The sequence below is a fragment of the Cetorhinus maximus genome, chromosome 12 (assembly GCF_964194155.1).
Source record: "Cetorhinus maximus chromosome 12, sCetMax3.hap1.1, whole genome shotgun sequence".
Classification (NCBI taxonomy): Eukaryota; Metazoa; Chordata; class Chondrichthyes; order Lamniformes; family Cetorhinidae; genus Cetorhinus; species Cetorhinus maximus.
The window spans coordinates 124,935,849-124,951,314 of record NC_135890.1 but is presented as its reverse complement, the minus strand read 5'-3'; the positions used below and the strand labels follow the sequence as shown (position 1 = coordinate 124,951,314).

General features: G+C 45.2%; 2 protein-coding genes across 2 annotated transcripts in view; one reads left to right on the top strand and one right to left on the bottom strand.

Moving 5' to 3' along the window:
• Nucleotides 1-15,466, top strand: part of eif2b1 (eukaryotic translation initiation factor 2B, subunit 1 alpha) — a 1,065,098-nt gene that overhangs the window by 578,991 nt on the left and 470,641 nt on the right. The gene's annotated exons all lie outside the window — the stretch shown is intronic.
• Nucleotides 1-15,466, bottom strand: part of dnah10 (dynein axonemal heavy chain 10) — a 350,590-nt gene that overhangs the window by 29,731 nt on the left and 305,393 nt on the right. The window contains 3 exon segments of the mRNA XM_078554603.1: nt 3,342-3,496; nt 10,324-10,478; nt 14,491-14,595. Coding sequence (XP_078410729.1) covers nt 3,342-3,496; nt 10,324-10,478; nt 14,491-14,595 — 415 coding nt within the window.

The following is a 15,466-nucleotide window of genomic DNA, read 5'->3' as shown; positions in this document are numbered from 1 at the left end:
TAGCAGCAAAACAAAGATCCATAAAACTTGATTGAAGTATATAAGATCCTGAATAGTCTTGACAAGGTGGACATGGAAAGGATGTTTCCTTGTGGGGGAGTCCAGAACTGGGGGGGCACTATTTTAAAATTAGGGATTGCCGTTATAAGACAGAAATGAGGAGAAATTTTTTCTGAGGGTTGTGCAACTTTGGAACTCTCTGCCTCAGAAGGTGGCGCTGCCACTGTGCTAAATGGGATGGATTTGAACAGATCCAGCAGCTCAACACTGGCCATCAGCAGCAGCAGAATTGTACTTGAACACAATCTGTAACCTCATGGCCCGACATATCCCCCACTCTAACATTACCATCAAGCCAGGGGATCAACCCTGGTTCAATGAAAAGTGCAGAGGGACATGCCAGGAGCAGCACCAGGCATAGCTAAAAATGAGGTGTCAACCTGGTGAAGCTACAACACAGGACTACTTACATGCCAAACAGCATAAGCAGCAAGTGATAGACAGAGCTAAGCGATCCCACAATCAATGGATTAGATCTAAGCTCTGCAGTCCTGCCACATCCAGTTATGGATGGTGGTGGACAATTAAACAACTCATTTGGAGGAGAGACTCCACAAATATCCCCATCCTCAATGATGGAGGAGCCCAGCACATCAGTGCAAAAGATAAGGCTGAAGCATTTGCCACAATCTTCAGCCAGAAGTGCCGAGTGGATGATCCATCTCAGCCTCCTCCGGAGGTCCCCTGCATCACGGATGCCAGTCTTCAGCCAATTCGATTCACTCCACATGATATCAAGAAACGGCTGAAGGCACTGGATACTGCAAAGGTTATGGGCCCTGACAATATTCCGGTAATAGTGCTGAAGGCTTGTGCTCCAGAACTTGCCGCGCCCCTAGACAAGCTGTTCCAGTACAGGTACAACACTGGCATCTACCTGGCAATGGGGTAAATTGCCCAGGAATGTCCTGTGCACAAAAAGCAGGACAAATCCAACCCAGCCAATTACCGACACATCAGTCTACTCTCCATCATCACTAAAGTAATGGGAAGGGGTCATCAACAGTGCTATCAAGCAGTGCTTGCTTAGCAATAACCTGCTCACTGACACCCAGTTTGGGTTCCGCCAGGGCCAATCAGCTCCTGACCTCATTACAGCCTTGGTTCAAACATGGACAAAAGAGATGAACTCCTGAGGTGAGGTGAGACTGCTTGCTCTCGACATCAAGGCCACATTTGACCGAGAGTGGCATCAAGGAGTCCTAGCTAAACTGGACTCAATGGGAATCAGGGGGAAAACTCTCCGCTGCCTGGAGTCATACCTAGCACAAAGGAAGCTGGTTGTGGTTGTTGGAGGTCAATCATCTCAGCTCCAGGACATCACTGCAGGAGTTTCTCAGGGTAGTGTCCTTGGCCCAACAACCTTCAGCTGCTTCATCAATGACCTTCCTTCCATCATAAGGTCAGAAGTGGGGCTGTTCGCTGGTGATTGCACAATGTTCAACACCATTCGCGACTCCTCAGATACTGAAGCAGTCCATGTACAAATGCAGCAAGACCTGGACAATATCCAGGCTAGGGCTGACAAGTGGCAAGTGACATTCACACCACACAAGTGTCAGGCAATGACCATCTTCAACAAGAGAGCGCCCAACCATCATTTCTTGATGTTCAATGGCATTACCATCACTGAATGCCCCACTATCAACAACCTGGGAGTTACCATTGACCAGAAACTGAACTGGACTAGCCATATAAATACTATGGCTACAAGAGCATGTCAGAGGCTAGGAATCATGCAACAAGTAACCTACCTCCTGACTCCTCAAGGCCTGTCCACCATCTACAAGGCAGAAGCCAGGAGTGTGATGGAATACTCCCCATTTGCTTGGATGAGTGCAGTTCCCACAACACTCAAGAAGCTTGACACCGTCCAGAACAAAGCAGCCCATCCACAAACATTCACTCCCTCCATCACCGACGCACAGTAGCAGCAGTGTGTACCATCTACAAAATGCACTGCAGGAATGCACCGATGCTCCTTCAACAGCACCCTCCAAACCCACGACCGCTACCATCTAGAAGGCCAAGGGCAGCAGATAGATGGGAACACCACCACCTAGAAGCTCCCCTCCAAGTCACTCACCATTCTGACTTGGAAATATATCTCAGTTCCTTCACTGTCGCTGGGTAAAAATCCTGGAACTCCCTTCCTAACAGCACTGTGGATGTACCTACATCACATGAACTGCAGCGATTCAAGAAGGCCGCTCACCACCACCTTCTCAAGGGCAATAAATGCTGGCCCAGCCAGCGAAGTTCACATCCCGTGAATGAATTTTTTAAAAAGTGGCGGAGGCAGGGGTCACTGAATATTTTTAAAGCAGAGGTAGATTGATTTCCTTGCCGAGCAAGAATCTAAGGTTATTGAGGGTAAATGGGAATATGGAACTCGAAACACAAGCAGATCAGCCATGATCTTACTGAATGGCGGAGCAGGTTCGAAGTACCGAATGGCCTACTCCTGCTCCTATTTTGTATGTTCATAAAACCAAACATGGGTTAAAGCTTCTTAATGAGATAAATACAGGAGGGCTTATTCTGGAGAAACCCTTTCTAATTTACTCTGTTGCTAGAGGGACACATCTGCTGTTTTCCTGTATCTATTATTTAGAGTGGGTTCTAATTGTGTTAAGAAACTCACTCAGATTACCGACTGCCACGTGATATTCCTGAACCAACACTGCACCGCTACAGCACAGTAACAGCCGTCCAGATATAGTCATTTCAATAAAATAAATCCTGCTTACCAGCATACAAATGTATTGTTAACTGGAAAAGTCATCGGCAATTCCAAAAAGGGGTCATTTATGACTGTTGTAAACGGCTTAATTTGGCCCTATTCTTCCAGTAAACTCATACAGAACAAGATGATCCCAGCTTTGTGCTTGATGCTTCATTATTCTACATAAATATCTCAGCTTGAAAGGCTGCAGTATCATTTCTGCAGTCAAATAGAGCCCATAGCCAAGCACATTAAAACAAAAAAAGCTGCGGATTAAGGAATGGCTCTTCACATTTCTGTAATTGCACTATCTCATATACATGAATTTAAAAGCAGTGTCCCTTTAGCTCGTTTGTTAGAAAATGTGTATTTGTAAAGCTTCAAAGACATTCAGTAATCAAAACGTTAAAAGAATAAATATCTACCAGATATGTCCGAGGCTCTACCTGTGCTGAAACCTGATCCATTTTTATGGTCAGGTAATTGGTATTTAATTTTTCTGCAGCTGCCATGTGATGATTCCTTGCCCAGGTAATGTGGTAATTCAATCACTTACTTTTCTCCCATTGTGATTGTGATGTAGTCCATTACTGCACGGTAAACACGATCGACCCGAAAACAGCGCAGCAAAAGTAGCTTCTGGAAATTATCCAAACTGCTCTTGTACTGGAGAGGGAATTCAACTTGTTCTGGGGCATCAAGGTCATACCACTGGGAGAAACAGCACAGAACAAAACATACAACTAATCACCATTGCATGTGTGCATGGAGATGTTCAGTGTCAGAATTCAAAGTTTACTTGGATGCAACAGTGAACTAAACCATTTTAGCATTAAAATTAAACAGGAATGTAATATATTCATTTCATTATTAGCATTTTCAAATTGATGAGCACCAAGCAGAGATCCAGTCCACAGTTCTCTAATGGTGAATGGTAGTGCTCCTGAGTGACCAAGCTCAGCTTCCCCACTGGGAGAGACCGTGTCTACTTGTCCCACACTCACCTCATCACAGGTGGCTACCTATTGCTCTCCTGGCACAACAGTTACTTCCATGCACTCAAACCTTTGGGCTCCTCCCTTCTAAATTCATTTCATTTCTCCCTTCCCTCTTGAGAAACATTCACCTACCTGAGAAATTAAACATACATGGGGACTGTTGAAATGGAAGAAAAATAAGCTGAGGAGAGGATAAAAATGTATAAATAATGCAGTGAATATTCCAGCTGAGGACTTCAAGGCTGGTGGACTTTTGCTCATATCAAGACCCCATGCACTCACCCTTACAGATTTGGGAGGGAAAAGAACTCCCCTGCAACTTTAGGAATTCGGCAATTGTAACTATCTTCAAGGGAGATAAATCATGCTGTGGAAACTATGAGGTATCTCCCTCTTGTCTGTAGCAGGGAAAATCCTGACACACGTTCTCCTGAATCGCCTACTTCCTGTGCCTGAGGAAATCCTCCCAGAGACAGTGTGGCTTTAGACTTTCCAGAGGAACCTCTGACGTGGTCTTTGTTGCCAGACAAATTCAAGAAAGATGTGGAGAACACCACCAGGAACTCTTCATTGTATTCATTGAACCGGCCAAATCATTTCACTCAGTAAACTGAGGCTCTGTGGATTTTGCTCCAGAGATTTGGATGTCCAAAAAATTTCATCACAATGCTGCAAGTGCTTCATGATGATTTGGCTTCAACTGTCTTGAGTGGGAGATCTGAGACAGTCCCTTTCCAAATCCGAACTGGGGTCAAGCAAGGCTGTGTGATAGCCCCCATACTGTTTACAATCTGACGGTGACTATTTGCCTCATCAAGATCAGCTGTCCTCTGGTGTCAGCAATAAGTACTGCCTAGATGGAAAACTCTAACATCAGTTGCCTCAGTGCCAAAACTAAACTGACCACCATACCGCAGTGTCGTTGCCCACTCTGCACCAGATTTGCAAGCCACTCATGTTCTCTTCAATGCTGCCTATCTTTAAATGTTGTCAGAACAAATCTCATATCAACCCACATCTGGTCAGGGAAATATTCCACCTCCCATATATGTTGAACAACGGACTCTGGAATACGTTGAGCACTTCCCACACCTTGGCAGCCATCTATCTCAAAAGGCCACCATTGACCAGGAGATCCAAGACGGAATCAGCTGCACCAGCTCAGCCTTCTACAAACTACAGCAGCAAGTGTTTGACAACAATGACCTCCGCAAGTCAACAAAAGTCCAAGTGTACAGAGCAGTTGTCATCACCACACTCCTGTACTTCAATGAGACTGGACTGCGTATCAGCATCACAGAAGAGAGCTAGAGAAATTCCAAAAGCAATGCCTCCGCCACATCCTCTGGATTCAGGGGAGGACCGTCAAACAAATGCTAGTGTCATTTTTGAAGCCACTCCACAAGTATTCAGGCAAAACTCCTGAAAAATCAACTACAATGGACTGAACACTGTGTCCAGATGGCTGAAAAGCATCTCCCCCACCAGGTCTTGTTTTCTTAACTCTGAAATGGCCAACATTCCAGGGATTGGGGGCGTTGGAGGGGGACCGTAAAGAAACTAAGAAAATGCTACAAAGCCCTTTACTCTGAAGCTCTCCTAGGAGGGTGCCAGCATTGACATTAATGACTGGGAGGAGCTTGCAACCAATTGTTCAAAATGGTGACAATTTGTCCATCAAGCTGCAACGCGCTTTGAGTTCCAATGTCTTAATGATGAGGCAGAGCGGTAGCACAGAAGGAAAGAAAAGGAAGCAAATCTTGAACACTGAATCCCACTGCCTTGTGGGACATCCTGCGCCATGTGCCCAAAGGTCTGCAGGTCGAGAATCAGCCTGTTCAGTCACATGAAAACCCATGGCAGAAACTTGCGACCCTGAGTGAACGTCATCCTCAAATTATAAAAACAAAAAACTACTGCGGATGCTGGAGATCCAAAACAAAAACAGAATTACCTGGAAAAACTCAGCAGGTCTGGCAGCATCGGCAGAGAAGAAAAGAGTTGACGTTTCTCTTTTCTTCCCTGCCGATGCTGCCAGACCTGCTGAGTTTTTCCAGGTAATTCTGTTTTTGTTTTGTCATCCTCAAATTGATGGACAGCTGATTTACAGTGACCTGATTTTCAAAACTCAAAACTAAGACACATTGAAAAGCCTTGGAAAGGTGGGGTCCGTGATGATGCACATGCTGGGTGACCAATGGCAGGAGTCTGTTGGAGGGGCAGTTGAGGTAGGAGTCATGTGGTGACATCTCCCAGAATATGTTCAGCCAGAATTGGCAACCCTATTAAGACATCCAATTATTGAAGGAAGCAGTTACAAACCAAAAACATTTTTGTCAATGACATCTCTGCCTCATTTTCTTAAAAAACCGGAGCAAGGCTTCGCTTGTCGCTAGATCACTGAATCCACTATTCCACTCTAACTTCACTGTGCAACGCACAATGAATAATCTCTATTTAAAATCCTCATTTATTTTCACTTGCCCACTGGGTTCTAACAATAGACATTTTCAGCCAGAAGCTAGATTTTAAACTAGTGAACATGGGGGTTTTTGTTTGCACCCAAAGCCACCAGCAGGAAAGCATGCGATCTTTCAAATGAAACATTTGATTGAACATGCCATGTCTCAACCGAACTTGCCTGCCACCTTCCTGAGCACTGACTGGTGTTTTACCAATTGCCACAGTTCGATTACCTCTTCAAGTGCAGCCTGCGGTTGGCAGACACCACTGAAATCTTCTGTCATCACCCAGAGGCTGATTCCCTCCCAGCTCCCAGATGCTGGTGGGGTTAATTTATAGGTCACGAGGATAAATTATCCCCCAGTAACTCCTATAAATTATCCCCCAGTAACTCCTATAAATTATCCCCCAGTAACTCCTATAAATTATCCCCCAGTAACTCCTATAAATTATCCCCCAGTAACTCCTATAAATTATCCCCCAGTAACTCCTATAAATTATCCCCCAGTAACTCCTATAAATTATCCCCCAGTAACTCCTATAAATTATCCCCCAGTAACTCCTATAAATTATCCCCCAGTAACTCCTATAAATTATCCCCCAGTAACTCCTATAAATTATCCCCCAGTAACTCCTATAAATTATCCCCCAGTAACTCCTATAAATCCATGCCTCATCCACTGGCCTCTGACTCTCCACCTGAATGTCTTCCAACTCTCCCCTGAATGTCCTCCGACTCTCCCCCCACTGGCCTCCAGCTCTCCCCTGCTTGCCTCCTTATGAAATCCCTGATTGGCTATTGTGTCAGAACACTCTGAATGGCCAATCAGGGCACTGAAAGATGAACCAATCAGGGTAGTGAAAAGCTGTCCCTATGAGAACCAACCTATTTTGAGTGAAGAAGAATTTACCCCGGTGCCAGCTCTGGATGCTGGTGAGAAGGATTTCTGCACATGTTGGAGCATTCCAGTGCAGTCGCTTAATGGTCAGTGAGTGGGCAGCATTCCGATTTGCAGGGTGCAGCCGAGAGAGATTTTTTGGGTTTGCTGATAGTAAATGGAGAGGGGTGGGGATGCTGTGTGAAAAGGTAAGGTGCTGATGGGAATCTTTGATATAGTTCATATAAAGAGGGAAAAGCTTCAACTGGGGCATTTGAGCTATTTTGAGCAAATTGTTGGGACACCGGGTGGTTTAATGAAAAACCAGGATGTCTATTCACCATAAGCTGACGATGATGATGACACCTTTTCAGGATTAAATAGCCTTCGCTAGGGGCAGGAATTTTAGCACTAATCAGGGCGAGCATGGAGGCAGGCGAATGCAAAAATTCACACTGCCGTCTGGCATGCCATTTTCCCCAAGGTGGGATGGGGGGTTGGCAGGGCTGCCCACCTGTAAACAACGAGTAACTGAGCTCCTTAAAGGATTGTCAGAGGCACAATAGAATTTTCCACTCAGCTTGTGGGACCCCCAAAGCCTTGAGGACTAGGCAAGCTACCTCGAGGTGGCCTCCTGGCAGCAGACAGGGAGGGCAATGCTCCAGGCAGCCTTTGAGGCCTGCATGGCCTTAACTGTGGTCACTGGTAGGGAAACTATTGGAGAAATTTCTGAAGGAGGGAATCTATCTCCACTTGGAGAGGCAAGGTTTGATCAGGGATAGTCAGCATGGCTTTGTGAGAGGGAGATCATGCCTAACAAATTTGATTGAATTTTTTGAGGAGGTGACCAGGTGTGTAGATGAGGTTAGTGCAGTTGATGTAGTTTATATGGATTTCAGCAAAGCCTTTGATAAGGTCCCACATGGGAGATTTATAAAAAAGGCAAATGCACATGGGATACAGGGTAATTTGTTAAGGTAGATTCAAAATTGGCTTAGTTGTAGGAGACAGAGGGTGATGACAGAAGGATGCTTTAGTGACTGGAAGCCAGTGTCCAGTGGTGAACCACAGGGATCTGTGCTGGGTCCCCTATTATTCGTCATTTATATAAATGACATAGGTGACTATGTGGGGTGTAGGATTAGTAAGTTTGCGGATGACACAAAGATTGGCCGGGTGGTTAATAATAAGGTTGAGTGTCTTGGGTTACAGGAAGATATAGATGGGATGGTCAAATGGGCAGGTAAGTGGCAGATGGAATTTAACCCTGAAAAGTGTGAGGTGATACACTTTGGAAGGAGTAATTTGACAAGGAAGTATTCAATGAACGGCATGACACTCAGAAGTTCCAAGGGACAAAGGGACCTTGGCGTGTGTGTCCATAGATCTCTGAAGGCAGAGAGGCATGTTAGTGGGGTGGTGATAAAGGCATATGGGACACTTGCCTTTATCAATCGAGGCATAGATTACAAAAGTAGGGAGGTCATGTTGGAGTTGTATAGAACCTTGGTGAGGCCACAGCTGGAGTACTGTGTGCAGTTCTGGTTGCCACATTGTAGGAAGGATGTGATTGCACTGGAGGGGGTGCAGAGGAGATTCACCAGGATGTTGCCTGGGATGAAACATTTAGTTATGAAGAGAGGTTGGATAGACTTGGGTTGTTTTCGCTGGAGCAAAGACTGAGGGGCGACCTGATCGAGGTGTACAAGATTATGAGGGGCATGGACAGGGTAGATAGGGAGCAGCTGTTCCCCTTGGTTGAAGGGTCAGTCACGAGGGGACACAAGTTCAAGGTGAGGGGCAGGAGGTTTAGGGGGGGGATGTGAGGAAAAACCTTTTTACCCAGAGGGTGGTGATGGTCTGGAATGCGCTGCCTGGGAGGGTGGTGGAGGCAGGTTGCCTCACATCCGTTAAAAAGTACCTGGATGAGCACTTGGCACGTCATAACATTCAAGGCTATGGGCCAAGGGCTGGTAAATGGGATTAGGTAGGTAGGTCAGGTGTTTCTCACGTGTTGGTGCAGACTCGATGGGCCGAAGAGCCTCTTCTGCACCGAGAGTTTCTGAGGCCGTTTTTAAATTTAAAAGTTTAAAAAGTTGGTCAGTTGGAGGCGAACTCTCTCTCTCTCTCTCCATTACCTTAACTGCAGGCTTCAACCCTTTATGATATGTGGTGCCTCCTATTGGCCCTCCACATTTGCGAGCCAGCCCAGACAGTAACTCTACCCTCTGGCCACTAATTGGCTAATCCAGGAAAATCACTGTCGGGTGACTATTTCCCACTCTCTCAGAAGATCACCATTGATGAGGAGATTCAACACCAGATCAGCTGCGCCAGCACAGCCTTCTACAAACTATGGCAGCTAGTGTTTGACAACAAAGACCTCCACTTGATCCTGATGTCAGCGTCTGGACCTAAAGGCCTTTGGAGTCTGGAGCCATCCCAATGAACTGCTTATGACTCAATGTCCTTTTGCTGCCACCAACGGCCATGCACTCAAGCTACAACTCACATCTCATCCACTCAACCTATGGTCTTAATTCAAATTCGCCTGCATCTGTAATTTTAAATGCACAAAGCTATGTGCACAATTTCAGGTTGACTGCTTACCGTGTTCTTCACTTTTAACAGATTCCTTGAAGTGTGCTTTATCAAAAAGAAACATGTCACACTTTATTCATCCTAAAGGCAGCACAGTGTCATCCAATAAGTAGTAATCAGCATTTTCTCAGTTTCAAGGGTAAGAGCAGGAGGGGATTAAAGCTTTGACCCAGCACTGCACAGCGTCATGCACTGGCGGATCAATGCACTGCTACCACCTACAGAACCATTCTCCAATGTAAGATAGTTGGGAGAAAATTGGAACCAAAGCTCATCCAAGCCATCTGTTAACAATTGCACTGCACTATGTGACAAACAAAAGAGGTGATGAAGAATTTCAAGTATGCAACTATTGCTGGTACTATGATGAGCTCAGTTTCCCATTCCCAACTGTGTTGATTTCACAATTCTGCAGTGTTTCTCATTACACAGGAATAGAAGAGGCCATTCAGCCCCTGTGATATCATTAAATTAGATCAGTGTTGATCTGCTTCTCAATTCCAGTTGCCTGCCTTTGCTCTATAAGCCTTTGATATCACCATTTGTTAGATTGTCTCCATCACTAGGCTTTTGAAATGGCAGTGAGTTTATTACTTACCGCTTGCCAAGCTGCATGATGCATTTGCAAATCAGCTGCAAGTGTTCCAAACTTCTCTGGGAAAGCCTCTGCTAGACGGATAATATCCTCCCAGCCTTGATCTGGGAGCCAATGGCACGGCTTCACTCGCTTGCTTTTCTCCAGAGAAATATTTCCTGTGAAAAGTGTAGTAGAGCTAATTCAGAAACACAAAATCACAGTGCAGAAGAGGCCCTTCGGCCCATCGAGTCTGCACCGACACGTGAGAAACACCTGACTAATTGTAAACTCATGTCATGTACCCACACCGTACCTGATACCATTAATGAAATATTGTTGCTTCTACCTAATATACTAGGTTCAATGGGGACAATTTCATCAGTCTTGTGCCATAAACTCCATTAAATAACTGCAGGGTTGCCAGTGACATTGGAATGCCTGATGGTAGATGAAATGCAGGAAGGGTTGGTTATTCATCTTTTGAGGGAACATTTTACACTTTGTGAAAGCTAAGCACTTCTCACTGATTATCCATTGTAAATTAGCCTTCAGCAACAAAGCACAAAAATGTGAAATTAAGCCATAATGACTAGTTTTTGCATTTGAAAGACGAAAGTTGCATTTCACATTCGTTACAATTAATGAGTTCCTTTTAAAGTGTAGTTAGTTGTCTTGTGGGCAAACATAGCAACTCATCCACACACAGCAAGATCCCACAAATAGCGTCAAGGTTAATGACCAGTTAATCTGTTAATCCAAACTCCATCATCCACTTCCAATCATGCTGAGAAATTGCCCTGAGCTCCTACTCTGTTTCCCTACTGATAAGAAGTTTTGTAACAATTCTCTACCATCCTCCTAACTCCAAAACCATTAATCCTTCTCCTGTGTGATTCCTTGCCACTGAAATAAAAACAAAAATGCTAGAAAAGCTCAGCCGGTCTGGCAGCATCTGTGGAGAGAGGAACAGAATTAACGTTTCGAGTCCGTATGACTCTTCCTGCGTGTACACTGCTTTCACTGTATATCCTGCCATTCTCAATATCTATCACCTCCCCAAAGAATTCTAAATCAAACACAAACTTGCTTTTTGAAATCCATGTTGACTGCTTCTCATTATTCGTTCTTGATACAGATATTTCATAATTTCATTTTAATTTAAGAAAACTATTTTCCTAGTGCAGATGTTAAAATAACTTTCCTGTGATTACCAAGGTTACCTCTTCCCACTTTCTGACACTGGGTTTTACACTGGCCACTCTCCAGTCCTTCGCCTCTTGCCCATTCTCAATAGACTAGGGCAGGTTTTAACCCAGCCTATCCACTGCTGTGAAGGCATATGAGCCACAAAAATGTTAGTTGGCAGGATGGGTTGGGTTAATGCATGCTGTGTTCTCAACATGTTCAACCTCACAATCATTGTAACTTACCTCAAAACAGGCACCGGAGGTCCACCCACCCCAGGTGAGGGGCTACTTTATAGTCACATTCTTCTCCCAAGTTTAAATCAGCCACATAATCTCTAGGACCTCTGTCGTTCGTTCCCTCCCACCCACCCCCCACCCCCACCCCACCCCCCTGCCATTTCTCTCAGGATCCTTGAATGTCAGACCCCAGCAATTCCACTTTCTTTAGCTTATCTAATTGCTCTAATATTTCCCCTTTTTTATTGTAATGTATTTCATTTTTAACCAATTTAGGATTTAACTCCTCCTCAGTAACCCTTCACTAATCATAACTGAGCAACACCCAGCTAAATAACTTTTCACTGATCTAGTGCTGAGTTTGAGTCCTTCCCTTAGTTCCCAAGACTCCCAATCCCCGCATATCTAGCTGCAATCTGCAAAACTACTAGCAGGGTGAGTGAGCTTAAAGACTTTGCATGAACACCCAGTGGATCTGAGCTGGGATTTCAGTATCTCAGAATCAGAGCTTGGTGAGAAAATGTTTCACAGATTTACAATATCTGACAAAGGGCGGCTGTATATAACAGAAACACTAAAAAGAATGATGTCAGAGGGTACCAGAGAAATCTAAATAATGCATCGAAATACTTCAGGTAATCAATACTAATCAATATTTGCTTGCAGGGGACAGGATCCTCACTTATACTCAAAGATTACTGGAAGGAGATGACATAAATAATTTATACTTTTCGAATCTCTTGCAGCATTTCTGCAGGAGCTGAATGGAGGTAACTGAAGATTTGCCACTGCATGGGACCATTCAAGTCATAGACTTACATCAACATTTTGTGGGAATTAAGAGCATCCATTAACACCAGTTATTGACCCAATTTCTTTTAAAGTTTAATGAAATTATTTATGTACACATTTTAAGTATAACTAAACATTAACAATAGATTCCAAATATTAAAATTTGAAATCTACAAAATGCTCCTGGCACTCAGGGTGCCAGACACAGGGGGGAATTTTCCCCATCAGGGGGTTGTGCGGGGGCGGGCGCACAGCTGATCGGTGCCCCCGATTGGCTGGGCACTGCCATTTTACGTGGATGGGTCAATTAAGGGCCGTCCAGAGTGACATGCGCCTGGAAGCGCTGTGCGCTCCTTGTGCGGGCGGGGGGGGTGGGGGTTGCCTGAATCAGGAGTCCCTCAGGGAGATTAGTTTTAACTTTAAACAGTTTAATAAAGTGTTGCAAAAATTTTTATGGCGTGTCTCCTCATGTGAAACTATCACATGAGCTGGGACATGTCCATTAAGTTTAATAAAAATTTTTCTGAAAATTTTAAATCATTCATGAAACCTCATCCCGCCCGTGGATGAGGTTCCACAAAAGATGTGAAGGCTGCCTGGGCTCTTTGCCTGCCTGCCAACCTTAAGGTTGGATGGGCAGCTCAGCTGATTGCCTCAATTGCTTTTTAACAGGTCTTAATAGGCCTTTGACAGTTTGGCGGACGTGCAGCCGAGTCACTGCGCGCCTGCCGAACTAAAAATCTAAACGACGTGTGGTGATGTCGGGACACATTGATTCACAAGAACGATCCCAGGAATGAAAGGCTTAATATATGAGGAACGTTTGAGGACTCTGGGTCTATACTCGATGGAGTTTAGAAGGATATGGGGGGATCTGATTGAAACGTACAGAATACTGAAAGGCCTGGATAGAGTGGACGTGGGGAAGATGTTTCCATTAGTAGGAGAGACTAGGACCCGAGGGCACAGCCTCAGAGTAAAGGGAAGACCTTTTAGAACAGAGATGAGGAGAAACTTCTTTAGCCAGAGAGTGGTGAATCTATGGAATTCGTTGCCACAGGAGGCTGTGGAGGCCAGGTCATTGAGTGTATTTAAGACCGAGATAGATAGGTTCTTGATTGGTATGGGGATCAAAGGTTACTGGGAGAAGGCGGGAGAATGGGGTTGAGAAAGTTATCAGCCATGATTGAATGGCGGAGCAGACTCAATGGGCCGGATGGCCTAATTTCTGCTCCTATGTCTTATGGTCTCTTATGGACGCACGCCCGACATCACCTCGCACCTCGCCGAGCAGGCCCCAACGATTCTGCCCACAGTTCCAGAACAGCTCAGCAGAAGCATTCTTCAGCTGACCATGGATTCAAGCCCCACTCCAGAGACTTGAGCACACAATCTAGGCTGACACTCCAATGCAGTACTGATGGAGCACTGCACTGTCGGTGGATCAGTACTGAGGAGGCACTGCACTGTCAGAGAGGCAGTATTGAGTGAGTGCTGCACTGTTGTAGTGTCAGTACTGATGGAACACTGCGCTGTTTGAGGGTCAGTACTGAGAGAGAGGTGTAGTCAGAGGGTCAGTACTCAGGGGGTGATGCACCTTTAGAGGATCAGGACTGAGGGAGTGCCACACTGTCAGAGGGTCAGTACTGAGGGAGTGCTGCACTGTTTGAAGGTTAGTATTGAGGGAGAGCGGCACAGTTAGGGGGTCAGTACTGAGGGAGTGCTGTGCTGTCAGAGGGTCAGTACTGAGGGAGTGCTGTGCTGTCAGAGAGTCAGTACTGAGGGAGTGCTGTGCTGTCAGAGGGTCAGTACTGAGGGAGAGCTGCGCAGTCCAAGGGTCAGTACTCGGAGTGCTGCACTGTTGGAGGGTCAGTACTGGATTATTATCGATTTATGATTAGAAAGTCATTTAAAACTGATTGTTCTATAATTAACACCCAAGTGTAGAAAGTATTCCTGTTTGGAAACGCACCTTTCAAAAAAAATTCCAGTTCTTCCTGAGGAATCAGATGTTCCGCCTGCACAATCTTTATTGTCATATTGAATGAGAAGAGCAACTTATGCCGTTCAAAGAGACCTGGAAGGACAAGGAGATGTCAACTTTCAAAAAAGTTTTTTAAAGATGCATTTTTGTTATCAGCAAGGTGAAGGATGTCAGTGTTGTACTTAGCCAACATCAAATACACCAGGGTCAAGTAGTGTGGGGATCAGGTTAAACTTTTCACTTTTGGTGCAATTGGTGATTTTGGTGCAGAGTGTGCCCAAAATTGTGCCCGTTTTGAAAAGTGTTATTTTCCCCCAAGTTTCTGCTCACAAATTTGCAAAATCACCCATGCACCAGGACAATCAGGCGCAGTTTTAAAATTTAATTTTGGAGGAAAAAATATTCTCTGATGAAACTGGATGGACCACCTGGCTCAACCCAAGCACCAGAAATGACAATGGCACACTCAGCCCTGTAGACCCTGCAAGGTTCTCTGTACTAACATCTGGGGCTTGTGCCTGAATTGGGAGAGCTGTCCAACAGGCTAGTCGAACAACTTGGTCATCCTCACGGATTCATCCCAGACACCATCACCATCCCTGGTATGTCCTGACCCACCGGCAGGACAGACTCAGCAGAGGTGGCAGGCAGTGGCAAACAGTTGGGATGGAGTTGCCCTGGGAGTCGTCAACATTGACTTTGTAACCCATGAAGTCTCATGGCTTTAGGTTGAACATGCACAAGGAAATCTCCTGTTGATTACTACCTACTGTCCTGCCACAGCTGATGAATCAGTGCTCCTCCATGTTGAACACCACATGGAAGAATCACTGAGGGTGGCAAGGACACAGAATGGACACTGGATGTGGTCCATCACCAAAAGTTGCTCAGTAACACCACTACTGACCAAGCCTTAAAGGACATAGCTGCTAGACTGGGTGTGCGGCAGGTGGTAAGAGAACCA